We start from the raw sequence: 16,157 nt of genomic DNA on the forward strand, positions 1-16,157 counted from the left end.
TTTTAAATTATGGTTATTGTATGGATTTTTTTTTCAGCCTTCATGGGAGTCTTGGACGTGCCACAACAGGCCTAATGTTTGTGCTCATCTATGTCTTTGGCTTGTAACACGTTCACTTTTCTTCTCCACATAACCATATATGCAAAATGACTTGACCTTTTATGAGTTGTCTTGGGTTTGCCAATGGGAAAACAACGCCCAAATCGTGGTCGCCTAGATTTAATTAAATAATTAAATTAGAATGAATTGAAGGAGCTTTAGAAGTTGTGAGATTGTTGGTTGTGATTGACGATTGCATTCAGGCACATTTATTTTTCTTTTGGAGGAGAGCAGGGGTAATGGAAAAGTAATTTACTGACTAAGGTAATTATCCACTGCTTCTTAGTGAGAAGAAGTAAACTAGGGACCACATTTATTAAAAACGAGTGCAATAGTTGTAAGGCCAACCACGCCCCCATACTTTCCGCTTCCCAATCTTTGAGCGTCTATTATAATTAGCGTGGAAATGGGTGGTGGTGGGGGTGGGGGGTCGCCTTAAAACTGGCCCCCACCACCACCACTGAAGAAAAAGTAACCCACTGCTTGTTTTTGATCACTGAAGGGAGAGGGGACCTTGAAACGGCTCAACCTCTTTGCTCCATAATTGGTTTTATAGTGTTGGCGAGAGGCCAGGATGGTTTTTGGTTTTTTTTTTTTTTTTTACAGTGGGGACTTTGATTGGCATCTTGTGCAACGAATCAGACAGTAGCTGTGTAAAACGTACTGGGCTGGTCTGGGGTTGGGTGGTGGCGAGGGAGGTGGGCGGGGCTTGCAAAAACAATGCTGTGTTTCATTGCTGAGGAGTTTACGGACGCGTCAGGGGCTCGCTCTCCCCCCCCAGTTTACCTTCGGACGAGCCTGTTATGGACTACCCCAGTTCTCCCAGCAACCTGGACGGATTTTGAGAAACGTTTGCATTTTTAGCTCCTTCCCCCACATTTTCCACATACAAGTAAGCGGTCGTTTTTTTCCCTTGTTTGTTTTTTCTTTTTCCAGCTAAAGTGTCCGAGTTCTCGGTGTTTTAAAACATAATTTGGGCTGTAAATGCGAGTAAAAAAAGGGCGCGGAGGTTTTTGCATACGACATTTTGGATTTTAAGTAACTGTTGTCGGTGTGAAAATCCCACTTTCTAGACGTTTCCGCCAAGAAAGTTTTGTGTCGTTAATGGAACCGTGAAAAGTTTGAAACGTGGCTGAAATGCCGTACGGCAGACGTAGCCTACCGCATGGATAACAAGGACAAGGATACAAACTAACTCCCGTGTGTCTTCCAGAGGGCTTAGAGGCAACATTTGTGTTGTTTTGTGTATTTCTCTCAAGGAAAAAAAGGTTTATTGTGAGTTCTGAACGAGCCATTCTTCGGATCCCGCCCGCCTGGATATCACGAGTCGTTGCTGTAATGTTTGCTTGCAGCCTTTGAAGGTTAACTCGACTTTCGCCTTGTTTTTAACTTAAATTCACACAACTCAGTGTTTGACTAGTGTTTATTTTCCGGCAGTAAAGCCTATACATTTTTTTTCTTCCCACAAAACACGTTTTTTTATCCCCCTTGTTGCCTTCGGATAAAGTCGCAATTGGTGGTTGTTGTTGTTGTTCTCCTTAAAGTAACTTTTATTATATTTTTGTGTTTTTTAATATCACACATACATATGTCTGCGAAGATTGTGTTGTGTCGTCTGTTTTGCAAAATGATTAAAATCGACGTTTTAACCGATTCAAGACGCGTTGCTCAGGTCGATGCTGATTAAACAGAATATCCGTGGATTTATCATTTAAATCACAGTAGTAGGCTATATCTTAATACTAGTTTAAACTAAGGTCCAGAAGGTAAACCGCGTCGATAAGGTGGATATAAAATGAGGTTTTCGTTTTTTAAACAGCGGGGCTGAAGTGTTTACGGGTAGGGTTTTGATGTCTTTCGTCGGGCAGCACCCAATGTCCAAATGCGAAGTAGCCCGGACTAAATTCGCATATCTGGGCAACAAAACACCGCTAACCCTGCTGATTAATGATGCAACCCTATTTATTTTTAACCCGTTTGAAATTTATATTTGATGCGCCTCCAGTATTTATGGTGTAGCCTATTGGTTTACAGGGCGACTCGGCCCATAGCCTACATTGCTGGTTTACAGTTTAGGAAACAGCTGGGTAATCGGAAAAGGTTGAATAGGTTGTTAAAATTTGACCGTATGCGTTTCCATCGCATAATCGCTTGAGTGTTTTCATGGCCGGAGCAGCTGGCCGCCCCTCTCCTGGTTGTTTCCCTGGGAAGCGGAGCCCCGGAGCGGCTGCCTGCTCGTTGTGCAGTGGGGGCGGAGTGCTGCTAGTCCGCTGAAATAGATCATAATATTGTAGATATAAGTTAAATCTGCATTAAGACCTGCAGTTAAGATACATCAGGAGTAACTCATGCGGTCATAGCCTACTGTCGACCAGCTTAATCAACGTTTAGTTTTTGAAGTGGTTTTCCAAACTGCGTCATTGCACATATGGACCGCCTGTTCGCTGGAAAGAGGATAAATCCTAAAACTATCAATTCTCAGTTCAACAGTTTGTTCAGTGTGCCCATAGATTATATATCAAGCGAATGTTTTCTTGTTGTATTTTATAGGTCAGCAGCATGGCTGAAAAGGAGCCCGAATCGCCTGGAAAACTAAAGACATTATTATAGCCAGAATTGGCTTTTTCGGAATAGGGGGCCTATCCGAACGGACTATTTCTTTTCACAACTTTCCCCTCTGTGGATAATGGATGGCAGAGATTTTGGACCTCCCCGATCCGTCCACGTACCACCTCCGTTGTTGGCGGGGCTCGCAATGGAGTCTCACCGACTCGGAGCAGCAGCAGCAGCCAGGAGGATCCCTCCCTCGCCCGGTCACTTGGGCGCGAGTCATCCGCCGCCTCTCCACTCCGGGAAATTCTTGCCATCGGCCATTAACCTACATCCACACCACAGTAAGTACATGCTGTTAGACTGCATGGATTCGGTAATGTGACTGCCCCAAAAGCACAACCCTCAAATGTTTAAATAGCCTATTAACTTGAAATAACGCTGCGCAAAAATGCGCACAGCTTGTGGCTGCCCGTGGCATCATGTGCGGTCATCACTTGAATATCGCTTCGGTGTTCTGTGGGAAATGTACCCATATGTTGATTTCATAAGGAGGTGTGGCTGTCATAAAGCTGTGACAAGTTTCAAACGTGAAAGTATGGGATCGTGTCAAAGGTTCTCAGCCTTTGCGATGTGCAGCGTATTAGCGGAAAATCACTTGGCAGTTTGCAACACACAGCGGTAGATGTTAAGGCACAAACAGGGTTCACTGTTGAGGATGGTGGTGTGGGTGTTGTTGCAGCAGTATGCAGGTCAGGGTGCAGTGGTCTTGGATTGCATGTGGACCATTACCATCATTGCTGTGAAAGCAGATTGTGTGTGTGTGTGTGTGTGTGAGATTTAAGAATGGCTGTGGTTCAGTGTCCTGTATTTGGTGTAAATCCTAGAAGATTTGGCTGATCTGCTTTTACCTGCATTTGTATCATTGTGTTGGACATCTGCCAAAGTGCATTTGTGGAGTGTGTGTGTGTGTGTGGAGCTGCAAAGATTTATCAATTAGTTGTCAACTATAAAAATTAATTGCCAGCTATTTAGAAAATCAATTCATCGGGTTGAGTAAAAAAATATCTGAGTCCAGCTTCTTAAATGTGAATATTTTCTAGTGTCTTTACCCCTTTTTATGACAGTAAACTGAATATCTTTGAGTTGTGGACAGATACAAGACATTTCAGAACGTCATTTTGGGCTTTGGGAAACACTTAGACATTTTCCCCCATTTTATAGACTCAACAACTTATCGATTAACCAAGAAAATAAAATAAACAGAATAATCGACAATGAAAATAATCGTTAGTTGTGTGTGTGGGTGAGTGTTAGGGCTGCACAATTTTATCGAAATCGCAATATGGACTAGTGCAATATCCAAATCGGGTTGGGCGCAATATTTGTTGTGTCAACCCATTCCGAATTAAGTAGTGGAGACGTCTCAGCCTATAAATGGTGTCCAACAGCCTAAATCCCTGCAAAAATCGATATAATCATTTTAATTTTAATATTTTTCAATGAGAATAATGATACATTCCTACAAAATCGTGAATCATATCGCAATATCAGTCAGAATAATCACAATTAGTAGAATTAGAATCGTGCAGCCCTTGAGTGTGTGTGTGTGTGTGTGTGTGTCTGTGTGTGTGTCTGTGTGCACTTTAATGAGCACATGTTGGGTGTAAACTGGATGGCTTTAATGTGTTTGGCCATTAAAGAGATGGTGTGGTATGAACCAGGCAGATGCTCTTTAAAAGCAAACCTCCATGTGTTTGTTTACATCATGCAGATGTGTGTGTGTGTGTGTGTGTGTGTGTTGTATTACCTGCCTTTAGTCACTGGATCATCTGCAGTATATGTTATTCCCTGCTGCGCTGGTGATTTTAATTTCACTGCCCACACAGATGCCTGCTCCTGCTATTAGGAGTAGAAGCCTTGAAAAAACAGTGTGCAAAAAAAGATAACATTGCATGTTTGCATACGGTTTTGTGGTCAGTCAAAGGGAAAGTCCGAGCGCTGTCATCTAGGGTCAAACCTTATGTTGTGTGTGTGTGGGAGCGATTTGTCTGCTTTGCCTTTTTAGAAAATGGAAAGTCTGACAAATGCTCTCATCGAGTTACTTACATCCCCAGGAAGTTCTGTAGCTTCAGACAGATACAGTTACAGTTTCTCTGGTTTCTTTTCAGAGGTAAACCCTGGAGATAATAATATTCCAGTTTAGTTGTATTCCTCCTGTACTTATCGTTGAGCGTGGGTTCAATGCAGTACTTGTCACATGGAGCGCGAGGTACTAGAGGTCTGGTAAAGTGCGGCAGTGCTCCCAGGGCAGGGCTCCGATGAATCGTCAATTTGGCACGACGACAGAGCCCACACACTCAACTCGCACAAGCACATGAAACGCTGTCAGAGATGTAATCAACTCGCAGCAGGGAGTGTTAGGATGATTGACGGGTGTACCGGGGCAAAGAGATGTGCCAGAGCGCAGTTTATTGCAGCTAGTAGAACTGATTTTTGTGGCTGTGGAATAACACGGGAAATATTTGCAGGTGGAATGATCAGATGTGTCGATTTGCAGTAAACCGTGCAAATACCATAACTGGGTAAGATGCGTCTTTGGAGCAGAGGTGTGTTTCAGTTGGGATGATGTTCCTCTATTTCCCCTCCTGTGGCTCAGAAACGAGCTGAAAATTGCTCGCGGTGAGTGTGCAGACTTGCTTGTGTGGAACGACTTGATGTGTAGCCAGGGGGGGTTGTGAAGTGGAATTGACCCAACCACTGTTTCAGCCCAGATTGGCAGTTTAAACGCTCCTTTTAAAACGGGATACATTTTATTCTGCCCACACACTGACCTTCCCACTCTCTTGACTCTCATCTCCCTTACGCACACTCGTAGCCTCCACCCACTAAAACACACCACTGTACCATGCAGGTCATTTAGCTTTATGGCACTCCTTAATATCAAATCCCCACACATTACATTAACCAAACCTCAATTGAGATCTCAGTCCCATGCTTGTAATAACACCATACAGCCTTGTTACATGATAATTACCCGGTAATTGTAAATGTTCATAATGTTCCTGTTTAATTGCAATAAGCAGCGTGAATGCAGCGCTCAAGGACCCGGCGTGCAATAGAAGGATCCAAGGTCGGCCTGCTACTGTTTTTGTTTACACGTGTTTCATGGAATTTAAGATATTGTTTGCATCGTTGTTTTTGGCTGACCTCTTGATAGCAGGGTTGACTGTTTATAGCTGCCAACACACCCCTATTTCCCAGGAGTCTCCCTTATTTTCTGTTTTAGTTCAGTTTTGAACAGGATTTCCTCCTGACTTAACGGAGTAGAGTGTGTGTGTGTGTGTTACACTCTGTAAAGAAGAATATCCATTAGAACACTCGCAGAACCTGTTCCTATTCATTCACACAGGTTTCTATCTAAACACGATAAGGTGTGAGTCACTGTTTATAGATGTCAAATGGCTGTAAAGGGTCCTCTTGTCTAGAGGAGGTCTGCCGGGGCCTCCATCACCAGATTGAGGCCATCTGTCCTCTCTCCTCCCTCTGGCATCCGAGAGCAGCAGACGTAGGACCTGCTGAAATGTGACTGCACCATGGTGACGCTGCCGGAGAGACTTTGCTATTACTGTTATCAGTTGCAGATCATGTTATTGTGAAGGGCGTGTATAATATCATATGCTGCGTTCCAGACCCAATTTTTAGCACTTCAGGTCACCACTTGGTAGCATTCCAGGCAAAGTCACGACAAAGTTAGCTAGCGGCTACCTAACGTTGACGTTAGCTAGCGCTAGCTGATACTAGCGATTTGTAGTCGGTGACATATTTTGGGCTTCATTTAATAAACACAACCTGTAGTAGTACACAATCGTATGTGTATTGTTTTGACTACAATGTGCGGAATTACTTTACGTTGCCTATTTGTGTATATTTATTTCTATTTCTCACTGTTAATCACCGGCGTCTGTACAGCGTCAACAGGGGTCGCCATTGTTGTTTATGTGTGCGTGACGTCAAAAACTGTAACTGGGAGTACAACCATCTGGTACGAGTTCACGGGGAGTAAGTTACGGGTTTGACTGCTGTTCCAGGGTACTCTTACGGGTAGAAGGTGGTGAAAACACGAGTTGCCTGGAACGCAGCAAAAGATTGTGCACGCGATTGTGCTTTTGCACTTTCCATTTGCGCAACATTTTTGCTTCTAAATCAACAACACATTGTTGCTGCAGCTGTGGGAAACTTAAAACGCGTCACTCCCTGTGCACCAGTTGCTTTTTTTTTCTCTGGGTGTTGAGAGCGGTCAAAATTGTAGAAGCATGCAGAAACTGGGTGTAGGTTGAATCTCTGTTGTGTTGTATCAACTAGCCATTGTTGTACATGATTACTTTAACTGTATGGAATGACCTTACACGTTCAAGAGAACCATTTGGAACAAGTGCATGTTTAATGAGGCGAAAATAGTGTTTCGGGGCGGCGTCCCGCAACGGATAGACTTAAGGGATAAGACATCTGAACCAGCAACTTCTCTGTGTGTGTGAGAGAGACAAAAGAGCAGTCATTTTTAGTGTTCACTAGAGAGTGGCTGAAGAGTGGAGTGAGACGCAGAGGCAAATGTAGGTGTTATAGCGATTGCAGAGAAGGGAAGTCAATAGGTGTAAGATGAAAACAGCTCAAGACAAATGGAGAAGGAGAACTAAGTGGGCACGGTCCCTAAGGTAGAAAGCTGTGTTTTGTTTTCAAGGGATAAGAGCTGAGGTTGTTGTTTGTGTGCGTGTGTGAGGGGAACGGTGTAGATGGGAGGATTGAGGTCTTGTGTATGGGAATGAGAGCATGTGATTGTGCTTAGTGCAGTTAGAGCTGGGGTTTCCCCCTGGGACTCTCTGCCGAGAGAAAGGGAAGAGATTTATCCTGACCACAACACATTCATACACGGTTAGATAAATGTGGTAGCCCTTCAAATGTTCTCTCTTTCAGTCTCTCTCGCACGCACACACACACACACACACACACACACACACACACACACACACACACACACATAGTGTAAAGTGTAAGCATAATTCAGTCAGCTTGCAGGGCGGCGTGTCTTGGCCAGTACCAATTTGTCTTCCACGTCGCTTGGTTAGTGTGTCTGTTTACGTTAAAATTAATGTGGTGAGTGTGTGTTTATATGTATTAAAGACACAGACCCCCACGTGTGGGTGCGTGCGTGCACGCTTGTGCGCGTGTGTGAGAAGATGTGGCTCGGACACGTCCCCTCTCAGATTAATTGAATCCTTCAGGAAAGAAAACAGGCCCCTTAAGAGAAAGCACAAGGCCCTGCTGCCCTGCTACAATAAACCTGTCGGAGGCAGACAAACGACATACACACACACACACACACACACACACAGCTGTCAAACATAAGAGTGATAGGCCGGTGTGTGTCTGTGTGTGTGAAAAAACGAGCGTGCCCTGGCATGTCGAAATACCCAAAGCATTAGCTAAGTCATACACTTCGCCAGAACCCTCGCTCTAACTCAAACAACAGCCTCCAACACACAAAGGTCACACACTGCGTTATGTCTGTCTGTTTGGCTGCGTGTCGAGTCTCTACGTGTCCCATTACATAAGGTTTATGATATTCCCCCCAGCGTACGCAGTTACGACTCACAGAGCAGGTTCGACGTTTTGAGGGAAAGTCTAATTTCATTGTTTAACTATGGTATGTGCTTTAGCCAGTTGAGCAACCAAGACAACCTGCACATTTGACACCTGCACATTTGAAATTGGATGACTCGTTGGCCTCTAAAATTGTCGTTGCTGTGGTTTTTACTCTGCACCAACATCACAGGAACAGTCACGAGTAATCTTATTTTTATCTAACACTGAGAAATGTCCTGATAACATCATGTTTATAAAAAAAAAAAAAGAAGAAAAAAAGATCCTGTTAGTTCTGTGTTCATTTCACTTTAGTTTATGATAAATGTTAATCCAAAAGTCGACCAACCCTGTGCTACAAGCGTACGTGGAGCTGGAATTCGTTCTTGAATGTATGTGTGTTTTATTGCAACACGTGCATGCCGCTCTGTCTGTGTGTGACACTTGCGTGATTGTGTGTGTTTGTGTGTGCGTGCGCGGCTGTTGCGAGCGTGTTTCCATTTGTTGGTATCGAGGAGTGTGTCAAAATAACACCTGTCGTCTTCACAGGAGATTGCAACAGCACGGCACAGCAACACTCAAACACATACGTGGTGTGTTTCCATCCGACTGTCGGAGCAACTTTTGCATGAAAAAAAACACTAACTTTGTGTCTTTTCTGGCAGACTGCTCTTGTTTCAGGGTTTTCAGGGTTTCTGTATCGTGCATGCTGGCTCACTGTCTCACTGTCATGGCTTACTGGGATATTTGATCAGAACAACGCTACCGTTGATGTTATCAGTAAAATATGTCTATGACATGTCAAAATGTCTGCTGGGGAAAAAGGCTTATTATAATTTTAGTCCATCTGTTTTTGAAAAGATTATTAGGGTAGCAGCTGGTTTACCATACCAAACAAAGATTTTTTTCTTTAGTCTGTAGGATATGTAGGCCGGGACGTCTCTGCAGCACCAAAAGAATGGTTTGATACACATTTTTTTCCATTAACAAATATTGCGCTCCCTGCGATTTGGATATTGCACAAGTCCATATTGCGATTTCAATACAATTGCGATTAATTGTGCAGCCCTAACCTGTACCCTAGCGAGTTTAAACATAACCTTACCATAGTCCAGCTTTAATACTAAATCAAAAATATACATAAACTGTTGTATAAACGTCAGTAACTAAAGCACATATAGAACATACAATAACAACATAAGCAATTTACCAAACTATATGGTTAACTGTCTTTTACAATAACAAATGGTGAAATCTGCAAACTTCTTCAGTAAGGTAGAAGAAGAGTGAAACAAACCGTTTTGGATCATTTTGGTTTTGGTTTAAATTGGCACATTTAATATTTTTGTTCCAAGAAACTAATAAAAAATTGGTTCTGCACCACTCACGTCATTACAGCAGTGATGTGTAGCTTGTTGTGGGACTTAAATCTGTATTGCTAAGATATTTGCGACATTGGATCACAACAGTAACAAAAGACTGTTCTGTTCAGTTCAGTCCCATTTTTCTATTATTCATGAAGTCCTGCTGATGAATTCTGGTGCCTTGTGTAATGTCCATTTTTGTTTCAGTTGTGCTTCTTGTTTTTCTCAAGATTTCAAGTCTCAAGTTTTGCATTATTAATCACTCTATTTTGTATGTTCTGATTTTAGTGTTGTCATGACCTGGCTCAGGTGGCCGTAACAAAGAGGGCGACGACACCAGTTTGAATGTTTAGACAATACTTTATTAAACCATATTGAACCAAATTAGGCCAAATTAACAATATACAGAATAAGATGTAGAAGTCAGTGGAAGCAGTGGTGCATGAGTAAGTGTGTGTTGGTGTTGTAAAGTGTAAACTCAGCAAAAGGCAAACCTAGGATAACATAGCCAAACCTTAGTGTGCCTGTGGAGACAGCAGGGAGGGAGGGGGGGAGACAGAGGATACTGCAGCTTAAGAGGCCTCAGCACACCAGACCCAGGTGAGTTGAGTTACTCTAATTAGTAACAAGTTCAAACACACCTCCTCAATGTAGACAGCAAAAACACTTTTGTTTACCTCTTATTATTTATTCCTTCAGTTTTTAATCTGTATTTCGGTCCTTCTCTGTACTTCCGCTTAAGATATGTCAGTTTTTCCTTGAAGTCCCAAGGTCCCATGGCATGAAAATTTCACTTTATGAGGTTTTTTAACATTAATATGAGTTCCTCCAGCCTGCCTATGGTCCCCCAGTGGCTAGAAATGGTGATAGGTGTAAACCGAGCCCTGGGTATCCTGCTCTGCCTTTGAGAAAATGAAAGCTCAGATGGACCAATCAGGAATCTGCTCCTTATGACATCATAAGGAGGAAGGTTACCTTCCCTTTCTCTGCTTTGCCCGCCCAGAGAATTTGGCCCACCCATGAGAAAGAGAGAGACATCATGGCTTGCAAACAAGCAAAGCATGGCACCCTCCACCTTGCCCCCCCCTCTCTCCTCCTCAATAGCATTTAAAGCTACAGACACAGAAATGGCACATCCTAAGGAAAGCTCATTGTGGGACTGACTCTAGTGGCTGTAGTTCTGCACCAAGGCTGAATTTCGGGAAAGAGACTTCAGATACAGTATTAGGGGACCACTAAGGTCTATATAAAAGAGACTTCAGATACAGTATTAGGGGACCACTAAGGTCTATATAAAAGAGACTTCAGATACAGTATTAGGGGACCACTAAGGTCTATATAAAAGAGACTTCAGATACAGTATTAGGGGACCACTAAGGTCTATATAAAAGAGACTTCAGATACAGTATTAGGGGACCACTAAGGCCTATATAAAAGAGACTTCAGATACAGTATTAGGGGACCACTAAGGTCTATATAAAAGAGACTTCAGATACAGTATTAGGGGACCACTAAGGCCTATATAAAAGAGACTTCAGATACAGTATTAGGGGACCACTAAGGCCTATATAAAAGAGACTTCAGATACAGTATTAGGGGACCACTAAGGCCTATATAAAAGAGACTTCAGATACAGTATTAGGGGACCACTAAGGCCTATATAAAAGAGACTTCAGATACAGTATTAGGGGACCACTAAGGCCTATATAAAAGAGACTTCAGATACAGTATTAGGGGACCACTAAGGCCTATATAAAAGCATCCAAAAAGCAGCATGTCATAGGACCTTTAAATCATTTCTAAATATTGGTCTTGTGTCGGGGGCACTACAATCACCCAATTCCTCGTAACAGCTTTTTAACTTTGTATTAATAGTATTATTATCAACCAGATATCTGTGGCTTCCCAGTACGCTTTCTTTAGAGAATTGACATAGTGCTATCTGACATCTGTGTAACTGAAACAGTTGGTAACAGATATGTATTCTGTTTTATATTTTTTATGTATTGTGTAATTTCTTTGTCAATAAACAATAACACAAAGTATGACCACATCAGATGTTAACACATCGCAGCGTGGTTTGCCAAACTCAAGGTTGGCGTGTCGTAACGTGAACTTGTCACATAGCAGAGACATTTTTTGAGTGAAGTTGAGAAACTTTGTGTTCAGCTTGAGCTGACAAACCACAAAAAAATAGTTTCCTCTAAACAACTCAGAAGGCAGAAAAACCAGACTTGTACATTTTGAAATCATTAACAGACACTTTGTAAACCACATGCTCACAGCCTGAATGAACACACACACAAACCCCTCACACATAGAGACAGATATGTGTTGCCAAAACGTATTTGCGAATCCTGCACACCCTCCGTGTGTGTGTGTGTGTGTGTGTGTGTGTGTGTGTGTGTGTGTGTGTGTGTAACCTCTTTTTCTGCTTTACTGTCAGGATTAATGGTAACCAGTGTCAGTGTGCCAGTTAGCTGTGGCAGAGGCAGACAGCATCGCAGAGTTTTACTGTTTTAATGTTTTTCTTGCAGGGAATAAAAAACAGAGATCAATAGAGATTTCCCCCCCAGCTAACCCTGCTCTGAGTACCACTGATGGATAACAGATGGGTTCACAGAGTGTGTGCGTGTTTGTGGTGTGTGTGTGTTTGTGGCAGACATTTATACCAGAGATTTTTCTCTCGTATTTTTAGGGCTTTTGTACACGATCCAACATTGTCGTTTTTTTGGATTCCGTTGTGTTTCCATCTTACACCGATTTGCGATCAAGTCTCTTGTTCTCAAGTTTGATTCCTCTGATTTTCACTGTGTGGGCGGCAGGGTGGTATGTTTGTGTGTGTCAGATTAGCAGCTTTATCAGAATTGATCTCCGGGAGGCCTTCTCCTCTCAGATATGGAGATATGTTTCTTCTTATGAGGATCTGAAAATGGAGGCTCAGAACGTGTTGAGGTGTGTGTGTGTGTGTGTGTGTGTGTGTGTGTGTGTGTGGTGAAGGGAGGGAGGGAGAGGAAGGAAGGAAAGGCCTGAGAGAAAGAGAGAGGGAGGTAATCAAAGAGTAATTCCAAAACATTTAAAGAAACATTTCCCTCTCAGCTACCATTTGAGTGTTGTTTCTGGAATGAGGAGAGCGAGCAAATGTTTTCGCTCTTTCTACCCCTCCTTCTTTGGGCTGTTCAGGAAGGGGAATAGACAATTTGGGATTATATATATTTTTTTTTTCCCCTTATCACTGGCACGAAGCGTAACTGTGAACTGTATGTAGCTGTGTGTGTGTGTGTGTGTTTGTACTCACTGCACTCATGGATAACGGGCCTGTAGGCGGCTGTGATGCCGAGATTGATCCATACTCTAGTGGGGCATTTTGTGTGTGTGTGTGTGTGTGTGTGTGTGTGTGTGTGTGTGTGTGTGTGTGTCCTGAAGGAATTCGAAACGCCTGACATCCTACCAGGACCTTAACATCCTTGACAGGTGGTGCTTGTGAATGTGTTCGTTGAGGGGGTGCGTTGATGTTTTGTTCCTTACACACACCAGGTAACAATTAGAAAACGGGTTATAGGTGAGAATCATTTGTTAGAACAACACTGTTGGCACGTATCCTGACACGCACTAGAGGGGATGGGGGGAAAGGTGGCGGTGAAAATGGGTTTCTTAGCATTTGAAATGGTTGATTATAACTTGCATTATCAAATTACATAGAAAAGTCATGAGTCGATGGGGCTCGATTAGGCTTTATCGCACATGTTACGCTAGTGACAAATCACTTTTTACAGTCACACTGAAAACTATGACGATACTTTAAAAAAAAAAAAAAACAGGACACATAATGTTCAGTTTAATAGTCAGTTAATGTCATGAGATGTATGATTCTGGCATCAGACTTCCATAAAAAATAAAAAAACAACTGAGTTTAATATGAACATGTTGGCCCTGTCTTGTAAAAACCATATCACTAAAAGCTACTAAAAGAGTTCATGAGCTAAGCTGAACATCAGCTTTGCAATAATGATTTCTAGTTTTTTGTTGTTTTTTTTTAACTTGAAGGTATAATTTTAGGTTTTTTTAATCATTTTTTTAAAAGATTTTCAATGGAATTAAAGCACATTTTTAATACTATTTTTATAATTTTTTCAGCAATAGCCATTCAGTATATATAATTACCTCTCTATAGTTGTTCTTATTGTTACTGGTGAAGTCCAGCATTCTCGCACTGGATTCAAATTGACAGGAAACAATACATATACGTAACCCATTGTTATTGTTTTTATTTCTATGTCATTAATAGCAGCCTCACAGTTTGCTCTCCTACAGCTGTATCAGAGCTATAACCAAAGTTATTGCTGATGCAAACCAAACATCTTCCGCCGCCTTTCACATTAAAAGCATGCTGCGAAACGCAGGGTGGACTTTATTATGAAGCAGTCACAGGAAGCACAGGACTTTTAGCGCGGACTGCAATCAATAATCAGAAATGCATTTACAAAGCAAGGTAACAGTCACTTTTGGCATGTTTTTGTCAGCGAATCAGTGTTGCGGGGCGTAACGGTACAAGAATGAGTCAACGCCGTAAGCTGTTAGATAAAGAGTGAAAGACTTACTTTCACCAGGTGCTGCTTGAGTCAGATCGCGGTTGCTCAATAACATGAAAAAGATATGGAAAAAGAATAAATTATTGACTGACTTCTTCAGCTGTTTGGCTGCACCATAAATGGATGCACCGAGTAGCTGCTCAACGAGTGTTTGCTGCAGTATTCCGTAGTTATTTTATCACCAGTGACCCCGGGTGTTGAATGTTATAGTTTTCAAAAACGTTAAATGTGGAGATGCATGGTTTTCTTTGGACAACGACGATGTGAAGTACAGATGAACAGGACAAAGTAATATAATCACTTCTGTGTGTGAATGTCTCTGCTATGATGGATAATAGATTGTATTATTAAACTGTGTGTGTGTGTGTGTGTGTGTGTGTGTGTACCTGTGTTAGATGTGTATTTGTTCCTGTATGTGTGTTTGTAGCTCCTGCAGTGTCTCTGACTCCAAGGGCATTCGCTGCAAACCCACACCAAACTGTTTGCACATGTCAGTGATCATACAGTGATGCAGTGCAGCCACTTAAGCTACGCACACACACACACACACATGCAAACATTGAGAGAAATGAATAAATCTGTGTCTTTTAAAGCTGGGTGTGAAGGATCCACCTCCACTGTATAATTCAGAGGCACACTGCATTGTGTGTGTGTGCGCGCGCCTCGGTTTGTGATTAATTGGAAAGCTGCATTTGCTATTGATTTTAAAATGCTGTGTGTGTGTGTGTGCACAGGCGCTGACGGACTGCGGTTTTAATGTACTGATTTAGATGCAGGGGAAACTCTGAGCACAGCATGTCTCTCACTGATTCCCACAGGACTAATACAGAAACACACACACACACACACACACACACCCACACACACACCTCCCTTCCCCCTGTCCATATACAGACGGCACCCTTTCCCCTACACACATGGTTAGTTTTATCAGGGTAATGGCTGTGCAGTGCGTTCAGTAATGGGGGGGGGGGGGCTAAACATGAACCCTTTTCCAGCTCTTAGGAGTTTGTGATTGGTAGAGGCTGTAATGGTTCAAAGGTTCAACGTTTTCTGATGCTCACACATGCAGGGGGTGGAGTTTAAGAAAAAAAACCTGATAAAGGTATCGTGCTGAGATATGACATGTTTTACGAGGATTAACTCTGTCCATGTTGTAGTGATGGAGTTGGTTTTAATGGGGAAGTGAGTGACGTCAACAGACTTGTATACACACATCAGTGACTATGTTTACATGCACATAATATTCAGGTGTTTGCCCTTATTCCGAAAAAGACGATATTCTGACTAAGCTGTTTACATGGCTAATAAAAGTGAGTATTCCACTAATATTCCCGTTTACGTGTAGCCGTGCAAAATACGATTTGTTCAAAGTTTACCAGCAATGGTGGACTTGTTGGACCGTGCGAACACAGCCTCCCTCATTCCTTCAACCACCTTCTTGAAAAGGTCGGCGTAGCGATGTGTGTGCATATCCAAAAACCTGTTGATATTGTAGGGAATATAGAAATATTTCTACAATATCCAAGTCTTTGATCATGTTAAAAAGTAGCTGTGTTTCTCCTTATCGGGTCTGCAGCCCTGCAAACTGTTGGCTGGTTGGTTTGTTTACAGCAACCATAGCAACGCACAGAGTTGACCATAAGCCTGCGGTAAAAACACCGATTGAGACGCATATTCCGAATGCGCTGTATACATGTCCAAAGAATGCCTCTAAAACCCGAATAATACCAGAATATCCCACGTCTTAATTGGAAAATGCTATATTCGGAATAAGGCCTTATTCTGAATATCCAACCGGAATATGCGGTTTATGACCTGTATCAAATTTGGAATATTGTCATATTTAGAATAATAGTGGAATATTGGTGTGTGCATGTAAACGTACTCGTTGTTAAGGAGTAGTGGTCGG

The 16,157-nt window shown here is 42.4% G+C and overlaps 1 protein-coding gene across 4 annotated transcripts in view; it reads left to right on the forward strand.

Annotated features, from left to right (window-relative positions):
• Positions 1-822: 822 nt before the first annotated feature.
• Positions 823-16,157, forward strand: part of tnrc18 (trinucleotide repeat containing 18) — a 50,903-nt gene continuing 35,568 nt past the window's right edge. For 3 of the 4 annotated variants that reach the window (XM_035996785.1, XM_035996787.1, XM_035996788.1), the window contains exons 1-2: positions 823-991; positions 2,650-2,993. In XM_035996785.1, coding sequence (XP_035852678.1) covers positions 2,786-2,993 — 208 coding nt within the window. In that variant the 5' untranslated portion in view covers positions 823-991; positions 2,650-2,785. Of the gene's footprint in view, positions 992-1,012; positions 1,461-2,649; positions 2,994-16,157 lie in introns of those variants that run through there. The other variant, XM_035996786.1, reaches the window with a different exon arrangement.

The sequence above is a fragment of the Sander lucioperca genome, chromosome 21 (genome assembly GCF_008315115.2).
Source record: "Sander lucioperca isolate FBNREF2018 chromosome 21, SLUC_FBN_1.2, whole genome shotgun sequence".
Classification (NCBI taxonomy): Eukaryota; Metazoa; Chordata; class Actinopteri; order Perciformes; family Percidae; genus Sander; species Sander lucioperca.